Genomic DNA, 10,298 nt, shown 5'->3' on the forward strand with positions numbered 1-10,298 from the left:
ATTTTTGCCCAGATTTTGAGCACAGGTGCAGTTTGCATCGGGTGAACTTCTGGTGCCAAAAGTGCGCACAGAGGCAGCGAGAGCCAGGACACACCACAGTCATGTCCTGCCTATTTGGTTCTGGGTCCACAGTCCTGTAGTTGGTGGTGTACACCAACCGATGTGGCTAGACTGAGCCCACAGATGCACAGGGAGACAGGCAATCCCAGCTAAGGCCACCTGGGATTGGAGTGTAGGGCCCTTCCTGAACCCAGTCTGCACCCCTCCCCCAGCTGGCACCACGCTACTAAAAGCCAGTTATGCACAACTTAAAAAAAATTTTCTCTTTTATCTGATTGAGCAAAGCTAGAGGATCTAAACTCTATCAGTGGGATATTTGTTTCACCCTCCTTTTCCCACTTGGGAGTTGATTTTAAAATAGTACTCCTAGCTAAGTCCTTCCTGGTGGTATTAAAAAGTAAGATAAATACAGGAACAAAGAAAACAACAAACATTTTTATATACATCTACAAATACTTGTGGTTCCTTGAGACTCTATTTGTCCCATTTTAAAATAAAACATATATATTTTTAAATATATATACTCATTTCAAAAGCACAAATGTTCCCATTTACAGATTAACACTTACATGTTAGTACATCTTCCTTCTCCTTCCATATTTATATTTATATAAATATATATTTCTATTTATATATATTTTTAAATATATAAACTCATTTCAAAAGCACAAATGTTCCCATTTACAGATTAACACTTACATGTTAGTACATCTTCCTTCTCCTTCCATATTTTGAACTAATTAGGATAGTATTTGACTATTGCCTCATAACTTGATATTTTCATTTAACACTTTGTCTCAGTAAATCCTTACCTTTTCTCATACTTAATCTGAATCCTTTGCAACTTGTTCCATTCTTTCCTCTATTTCCTGTAAATAAAATTTAGCTTTGGCTTAAAGGCTTCATTAGCTATAAATTCATAAAATAACATGCCCCCAGATGTCTTTTACAGCCAGTTTGTCAAAACCAGCATCCAGTCTAGAGAATATATATGGCGTATCTTACATCTCCTAATTCCCTTTTAATCTGCTGGAGTCCTTATTTTTCATGGCATTGACTCAAGATTGTAGTTTTGGTTTTAAATATGAAGATGTAGCATATTTCTTAATAAATATTTATATTTTGTTTTGTATATTTTAATAGTTCTATTTTTTTTGTTTGTTTTTATTTTTTATTTCAGCAAAGCAAGCTATTGATCAGGGGAGATCTCCAGTTATAATAGACAACACTAATACACAAGCTTGGGAAATGAAACCATATGTAGAAATGGTAAATATGAATCTGTTTTTCATTCTTTTTAATTTTTTCATATTCTAAAATTTTGGTCTCATTTGATCTTTATTAAAGCATTTGTCTTTGTTCTAAAAAGATTTCTTGGTTTGCCTAGTTTTTTAAAAATTGGGAATGATACATATTAAGGAATGTGCTCATTTTGTTATTCCTGGATTTGAGGATGATAATTGGGATTTATCCAGTTATGCAGCCTTAACATTTTATAAATTATATTATTTTGTAAAGTAGAGTTTTTCTTGGTTGAAGACATTTAGAAATATTGTCTAAATGAAATTGTCTGCCCTCTTTTTACTTCAAGAACGATTCTCTGGGTTTTTGTTTTCTGCCTTTTCTTTGTATAGGCCATAGGAAAAGGATACAGAGTAGAGTTTCATGAACCTGAAACTTGGTGGAAATTTGATCCTGAAGAATTAGAAAAGTAAGGCACTCGATTTTTTTTTTTTTTTTTGTATTGAATCCTTTCTCCTTCTCCTTTGGTTTTGCCTTTACATGATTAATTTCTTTCCTAGCTTTTGCTTGTCATCTTCGTTACTTGTGTATAGGTACTGTGGTTTCTTATTTTCTGTTAAGAGGAACATTGACTTAAAAGTTTTTGAGGTGCCTTACCTTGTTAAATTTTCTTAAATTTTCCTTGTTAAATGCTTCTTTCTTTTAATGTGATACACATTTCACAGTTTTTGAATGTAGGTCCAAGAAACTTTTAAGGATAAAATCGGCACTTTTCCCCTTGGCTATTTTTAGCTAAGCCACTTGGCGTCATTTTCCATTCCCTTTCACCTTCCTGTTTTAGGCACATCATCACCTTCTTCACCTTGTCCTTTCATCTTGCTATTTCTTTTCCATTTTTCCTATTGCAGATCCCTAATCCCATACCAAGATCCTTAGAATCAGTTGGGTGTTTTTTGAATTCAGTTTCTTTGGATTTTAGGAGTTACTGCCTCTGTGTGTGTGTTCCAACTAATTTCTTTCCCCTTTGCCTTTCATTCCTTTAGTTATTTTCTTTTTCTTTCTGGCTTGTGTAACTCCATAGTGTCATTGCCCCTGCTGGAGTTCGGGGCAGTATTCACAGTCAAACATCTTAATATTTCTGTAGCAAATAGTGACTGTACAGTCTAAGTAAATAAAGATTCTACACTATATAATGTTAGTTTTGAGTAAATTGTGCTGCCAAATGAGTACAAAGCTGCTTAGATTTCTTGCCATCTAAGTTAACAGAAAATTGAGTTTTTGTACTTTAATAGATTTCACAATTTGTGGTGAGAGATTGTGGATTTCTAGTACTTTTTCAGTTCAGATTGTCTGTGTTAACTTTTATCCTTTTCCCTCATTCCCTGCTGTTCCTGTCACTCATTTCTTCTTCACTGTCTCCTCCCCTGTTTTGGTAATAGCTTTGTTGTGGTATAATTTGCATTCTACCTTACAGTTCACTCATTTAAAGTATGCAGTTCAGCTGGGGATGTAGCCCAGCAGCATAAGCACCTGCCTGGCAAGTGCAAGGTCCTGAGTTCGATTCCTGGTACCAAAAAAGAAAAAGAAAAAATAAACCAAAACCTAAAGTATACAATTCAGTGTTTTTCAGAATACTCATAAAGTTGTGCAGCCATTTCTACCTGTTTTTTAAACCTTTTTTTATTTCCATCTTAGTTTGATCTCTTCCAGCTTCAGGGTGTTCTCCCCTACCCCTTGGTGCTAAGGATTGAACCCAGTGTGTCCAACCACATACTCTACCACTGAGCAGCACCCCAGTCCTCATGCAAATATTCTGTATATGTGTTCCAACTGATTTGTTTCCCCTTTGCCTTTCATTCCTTTGGTTATTTTCTCTTTCTTATTTGTGTGCTATGTGTTCATATATTGATAGATACATAAATACTAACATCTGGTACAGTTTGCCTTGCTGTGTGCATCACACTTGAGGTGGAAAAAACAAATTTAAATACCAAAGTTATTAGAGTTATGCTTAATAAATGAGTGGTTAGATTATGTACAGTTATAGCTTCATTTATATTCAAGGGACTATTTCTTTATCTTGAGTAAGAAATATTAAAAGTTAATATTTCCTTTGTGGTCCCTTTCTAGGAAAAATGAATTGACATTAGAAAATTGAGGACTGTAGTATTAAGTATAAAATATCTTCCTGTGTGTTGCATGTCCAAGTCAAGTTACAGAAAACTAAGAGGATAAATTGTTCAAAGTTCTTCCAAGATCAGAGATAATTTTTAAGTAATTTGTTGCCATAAACTCATATACATGAAAGTATATGTATACAGAGGAGTCCTAAAATATACATACAGCTTAACAAAGTTCTTATTCCACAATTATACACTTGTCATGAGAACATTATCAGCACCTCAGAAGCTCTTCATGTTCCTCTGATTTTTTTTTCATCCTGTAAAGCTAGTTGCTATTTTGACTTGGTAATTGTAGTCTCTTTCTTACTTAAAGTTTTATCATAGCAGCTTCTGGCTTACTATAATAATTTAATTTTGCCTTCTTTCAAACTTATATATACATGTATGTGTAGTCATATATTATACACTGTGTCTTTTGTTAACATTGCGAGAACTGTCTAAGTTGTTGTGTGTCAGGGCTGGGGATATAGCTGAGTGGTACAGCGCCTGCCTGGCAAGTGTGAAGTCGTGAGTTTGATTCCTGGTACAAAAAAATCAAAAAACAAAAACTAAATTGTTGTGTGTCTAATAATAATTTGGTATTAAAAATAACAAGTTGTTTGAATTTTACATAAACTATCCTAAAATAACTTCTAAAATGTGATATTTTTACCTTGTTTTTTGCAAGTTATATGAGTATCTGTTCTATTCTTCAGTTCTCAAAAAACACTATCTCATCATTTTTTATTTTGTTAATGTTTGATTTTTTAATTGAAAGGGGATGTGCTCAGTAGGCCTGGTGACCAGATCTTGTGAAGAACATTTTGCTATAGGGAGCAACTCTGAATGTCTGTGTATACGATGTAAATGAAATATCTTCTAATGTTTATTTGCACAGTATTATTTAAAATCTGTATTCTGTAACTCTAAAATAATTTAATCTATAAACCTCTAAGTTCCAAAAGAAAAAAAGATTTACAATCCTTGTCTTTTTTGGTAGGAGGAATAAACATGGTGTGTCCCGAAAGAAGATTGCTCAGATGTTGGATCGTTATGAATATCAAATGTCCATCTCTATTGTAATGAATTCAGTGGAACCAACCCAGAAAAGCACACAAAGACTCCCTCCTCCACAGGGAAGCCAGAGGTGGGGAGGCTCTGTAGGCTCACATAATCCAATCTATGTCACAAATAATCTTTAAGTTGGCTATTTCCAGCTAACATTTGTTGCTTGCTCTTGAAAAAAATAGTGAGCCTGACTCAAAAGTTTAGTTTTAAATAAAAGAAGACTACCTTGCCTAAGGATGTTCCCAGCAAGTTGTTTAAATTCTAAAGTACAAATAAAATTATATAAAATTGTATTTTAAATGCTTTTATAATCTTTTGTGGTAAAATCTTTATTATGAAAACCTTTGAGTAGTAGAATGAATAGGAACTAGGATTTTTTTCTATAATTGAATTTTAAGCTAATTTTATACATAATGTTGAACAGCTTTTTATAGTCTATACCTTAGTCTAACTTTCTGTGAAACTTTGACATTTTTCCTTCACTAACTTAAATATGGAAGAAATACCAGCTTATTGTAGGGTATCTTACTTATTTCTCTCACTCCTTATACAGGTGTATATTTCAGCTAATTTGTGTGACAAAATTGTTTCTAGGCCATAATAGCATATCACCTGTATGTAAACAGAATTCCCCAGCAAATAGTGGACAGTAAATGTATCAGTTACCTCGGGATTTTTTCACATATATATAAATGTTTATCACATAATATATATTCATCACCCTTCTTCCTAATCCCTCTGCCTGTCCCTGCACACTTCCCGATTCAAAAGGGATACGAGGCAAGTCACTACATAGTTAGAAAAACTTTCTCAGGTGATTCTTAACAATGTTTTTCTTTGTTTATTTAGTTTACTGCAGGGTTTTTGTTTTTGTTTTTTGAGACAGGGTCTTTGCTGTGTAATTCAGGTTGACCTTGAACTCATAGCAGTCCTCCTGTTTTAGCCTCGAGTGCTGGGATTATAGGTGTGTGTTACCATGCCCAGTAGCTGCCATATAATCTAATATAAAAAAATATTTTGGACAATTCTTAGCATTGATCATAAGAACATTTGTTCTATATGATATTTCTGATTTTTTTCTATAGCACCTGTATTTTTTTTACTATATAATTTTGTTAGATTTTTGTTCTTCCAGTTAAAATTTTTTTTCATAGGGTTTCTGTGGTGTTCTTGTTTTGTTTTTGGTTTTTTTGAGACAGGTTCTCTTTATGTAGATCAAGTTGGCCTTAAACTCACTATGTAGCCCAGGGTGGCCTCAAACTCATGGTGACCCTCCTGCCTCAGCCTCCCAAGTGCTTGATTATAGTCATGTGCCAACACTCACGGCTCTTCACTTAAAATTTTAAAATTGAGATGCACTTCATTGTAGGTCTTGTAATTAATTCTTGCCTTCAAACAGGGCTTTGCCTGGTCTGTCCTAAATAAGCAATTCTAATTGCAGCATGAGAAAAGAAACACTAGCACCTCTTTTACTATCTATTCCCAGTGTTTTACAGAAAATATTTCTTTAGTCTTTGATTTGTTCTTTTTATTAGGAAACATTCCAGCTAATTGCAGAGTGATTTTTTAAAAAGTTAACCCTTACGACCTTTTATGTATTTTACTGGCTGTTTCATGACGCTTAAACTTTCTCCTAAAATACCCCATTCTGGCCAGGCGTGGTGGCATGTGCCTGTAATCCCAGCACTCAGGAGGCTGAGGCAGGAGGATTGCTGTGAATTTGAGGCCAGCCTGTGCTACACAGTTCAAGGTCATTGTGAACTATATATTGCTACTCTGTATCAAAAACAATCCCTGTTCTTGCTGGGCGTGGTGGCACACACCTGTAATCCCAGCACTTGGGAGGCTGAGGCATGAGGATCAAGGGAGTTGAAGGCCAACCTGCACTACTTAGTGAGACTGTGTCTCAAAAAAAAAACAGCAACAAAAATGCATGTTCTGAATCCTGTATTTCTTCATATGATGTTTTAAAACCTTTTGCTAGTCTTTTCAACTTTACTTTAAAAGTTTTTTAAAATCTTTATATTACTTTTGAAGTTATGAGGCTGAAAAGTAGATACAGAACTGTCAACAAGATCTTTATTACATTGCTTTTAGTAAAACGGGTATGATTTTTATTTATGTGTACTGTTCAGTCCTTTTTACATTTGGGTATTACCTTGCTTTATCTTGTTTAGCATAAGTGATGTTTGTATATATTTGTTCATCTTAACTATATAGGAAGTAGAACATGCTAATTCATGGTTTGTGTATGCGTGTATATATATTCACATATATATATACATATCTCCTTCATCCAGTGTTTTTATATGCTCTTCTCTTAGAGTAATACTTTTTGGTATTTGAACTTGTATTTTCCCCTGTGGTTTATTATGTAAATTAGCACAGTTTGAAAATTATACAAAGGGATTGAATTTGGGGACAAATGAAACATCTGTTAGATATACTATGTGTTCTTTTCCCTCTGTTTATAAAACTTCATTTAGGAGTAATAGTACTGTAAGTCTGTTTTGTTTTTTTTTTTAAGTATGTGGTTTTTTGACTGACAACCAAATTTATTTTGAAGAAGTAAATGATTGCCTTTGGGAGAAACAAATGACAAGGAAGCATGTTTATGTTAGACAGATACACTGTATTAGATAGATATGTTAAAATAAATTTCCAGATCGTACTGCAGTTTCAGCTTCATTTCCTGGTACTAATTTAGTACTTCTGAGTACTAAATTATTCATCATTGCCAATTAATTTAAGCAATGCTTAATTCTAAAAATTATACAGTGGTACTTCGGTTCACAAACTGAATTCTTTCCACAATTCTGGTTGCAAACCAAATTAGTTGAGAACCAAATCAAACTTCCCCATAAGGTTAACATTGAGCCTAACTATTGAATTTGATCTGTTTCTCATCCAGTTCCATTTGTGACCAGAAAGAATTGTGGAAAGAATGAAGTTTGTGAATCAAGATACCACTATAAATGCTTATGGAAGCAGGGAAATTAATATTCTGAGACTTTTTTTAAGACAGAAAAGTAATTAAGAGTTCCTCCAAGTATTAGGACTAATTTTTGTTTTTTAACAGAACGATGGAAAGTGTAAGCAGTGATCACTACTATAAGACATTGAAATTTTAAAATCTTTATGGAATTTATCATTTTTTTATCAAAAAGTTTTTCTTGTATTCAGATTTGTTTGTTTTGAGACAGGGTCTAAGTTACGTAGTTCAGGCTGGCTTCGAACTCCCTGGGTAGTCCAGACTGGCTGTGAACTTACCATGATCTTCCTACCTCAGTCTCCTAAATGCAGGGATTACAGCATGTGCCACCACACCTGCTGACCAGTTTTATAAGATTTTAAGTTTTGAAAGTTCATGATTTCAAGGATATGAAATACTTGTTTGGACTTCATTTTTTTCTGCAAAAATGTGATTTTCTGAGTATTTATAAAGAAAATTGGTGGTATTCTCTTTAGAAGATGTTGAAGAAATATAGTTGTTGGTGTTTTAGTGCCTTAACCAGATAGATTTGCCAATCTGTTGACATTTAATGTAGTGTTCTGACACAAATGCAGTGACTACTCAGGGCTGAAGTTGTATTACTTTGTTTATTTGCTTTTGCATCTGCAGCCCTCTTAGAGTAGTGGTGCCTCCCTGAAGTCATGACGAAGTATTCATTTAGTTTTGGTACACGGACCGTTCCCAATAGACTAACTCAGTGGCAATGTAAGGAGTAGATTGAATTAATAGTTTTAAAAGTTGAGTTTTAGAGGTTATAGTTTCTAAATAAAATTTTGATTTTCATTAAAATTGTTAGCTGTAGTTTTGTAAGTTTACTAGGAAGGAGAGATTGTATTAAGGGACTAGTAATGTCCTGTTTGGTGATGGCTTTCTCTTTACAAATAGGAACGGCATACTGATTTTTATTGTCATTACTGTTTATTACTACTACTACTACTACTACTATTTTGTTTGTGGTATTGGGGATTGACTCCTGTGCCTCCCGCATACTGCACAAGTATTCTGCCATCAAACTACACCATCTCCCTCAAATGCCTAGGCTAGACTTTGCAGTCCTTCTGCCTCAGCCTCTGGAGTAGCCAAGATGACAGGCAAGTGCCACCGTGTTCTTCTTTAAATCACGTTTAAAGAACTCCTGTGTGTATAGGAGTTACCTCTTACATTTCTCAGTACAGAACTTCACTTCACTTACTCCTCCCCATACACATAGCTAATGTTTTCTTTAAATTGTCCTCAGGACAGTTAAGAAATAGTCTTAAATTTGTTAAAATAGAACCTAGGAAAGGAGTCAGTGATAATCTTGTATGTCTTTTGTTATTCCTTTTTTACTTTGTAAAATAGTATTTTTATTAATTCAGTTTAGCTGATTCAAATTAACAAATACTTTAAGCCTAAGAAATTTCCACTTTTGCATGGCTTGTAAATTTCAGCAGATCTTTGAAAAGTTTATGGTTATGATTGCCTGCAACGAAGTTGATAAGACTTGTGAAAGAATGTTTACTACTTATATCCAGCATGTTACAATATAATGAATGGCCTGATCTTTGTAATAGAGTATATATGTGTGTAAATGGTATTTCTGAATAACTTTTCCACGGAAATTCTTAACATGTTGCTACTGTCAGATTATGAGTAAATGTACAACACAAACAGATTTTGAAAAGAGAGCCTCAGTAATAAGTAAAATTGCACTTTTTAAAAAATGGTACGAAGGAATGGTCCCATGTATAATTTTCTTTTTATTTTGAGACAGGTTCTCTCCAGGTTAAGCAGGCTGGCCTCAAAACTGATCCTCTTGCCTTAGTGTCCCAGATAGTTGGGGTTATAGGCATATAGTCTTTAGAAGCTAAAGTTACATGTGTCAGAAAATTCTAGCTGACTTTGCTAGAAGTTTTAATTATTTGTATTGTTTTCTTCTCTGAATGAAAATCTTATTAAATTTCAAGTGTGATATTGATGGTAGTTACCTATTACATTTCTCAGTACAGAACTTAACTTCAATAAGCTATTAAAATGTTTTATGTGGCATAGACACAGCCATAGGGTGACCCCTAATCTTAGAACGTCCCATTAAGAAACACTGCAGTTGTTTTGGTAAGTAACTGAAGACTTCATGTGAGAGTGTTCATGTGGTAGTCAGTATTTCCATGTTACTTTTAAAAATTGAACTATATTTTTGAAAACCATTGGAAAAACTGAGCAATTTTGAGAGGCATTGCTGGGCTGTTTGTCTCACTTTTGTTAGTAACTAAGGAAAAAAATTGTATGCAGCTTTAATATAATTCATTGAAATACTTTTAATTGTTGTGGTTATTTTCTTAATTGTAGTTTTAACTCTTCATATAAGATACGTAAAACTAAAGTTTTACCCTTGGAGTTAGTTTACCTACAACTAGTAATTATTGGAGTAATTATACAAGGTGGTGTTTTTTTTTTTTTTCTTTTTGAGGCAAGGTCTCGTTTTGCAGTTCAGGCGGGCCTTGAGCTCACTTTGTAGCCCAGGCTATCCCCAAACTTGCAACAGTCCTCCTGCCTCAGCCCCCGGAGTGCTGGGATTACAGGCGTGCACTATCATGCCTGGGTACAAGGGTTTTTTTTTTGGCCATCTTTTTAGTTACAATTTTTTGTTTTTGGTACCGAGAATCGAACTCAGGACCTCACACTTGCTAGGCAAGTGCTGTGCCACTGAGCTAGATCCCCAGCCTTTTAGTTATAATTCTGAACTGTTCAATTTTTTTTTTTTTTTTTTTTGA

The 10,298-nt window shown here is 34.1% G+C and overlaps 1 protein-coding gene across 2 annotated transcripts in view; it reads left to right on the plus strand.

Moving 5' to 3' along the window:
* Positions 1-10,298, plus strand: part of N4bp2l2 (NEDD4 binding protein 2-like 2) — a 104,016-nt gene that overhangs the window by 21,756 nt on the left and 71,962 nt on the right. For both annotated transcript variants that reach the window (XM_013515878.1, XM_005387711.2), the window contains exons 4-6: positions 1,241-1,329; positions 1,695-1,771; positions 4,465-4,611. In XM_013515878.1, the coding sequence (XP_013371332.1) occupies positions 1,241-1,329; positions 1,695-1,771; positions 4,465-4,611 (313 nt within the window). The remainder of the gene's footprint in view (positions 1-1,240; positions 1,330-1,694; positions 1,772-4,464; positions 4,612-10,298) is intronic.

Source organism: Chinchilla lanigera, unplaced genomic scaffold, assembly GCF_000276665.1.
Source record: "Chinchilla lanigera isolate Chin_1 unplaced genomic scaffold, ChiLan1.0 scaffold00030, whole genome shotgun sequence".
Classification (NCBI taxonomy): Eukaryota; Metazoa; Chordata; class Mammalia; order Rodentia; family Chinchillidae; genus Chinchilla; species Chinchilla lanigera.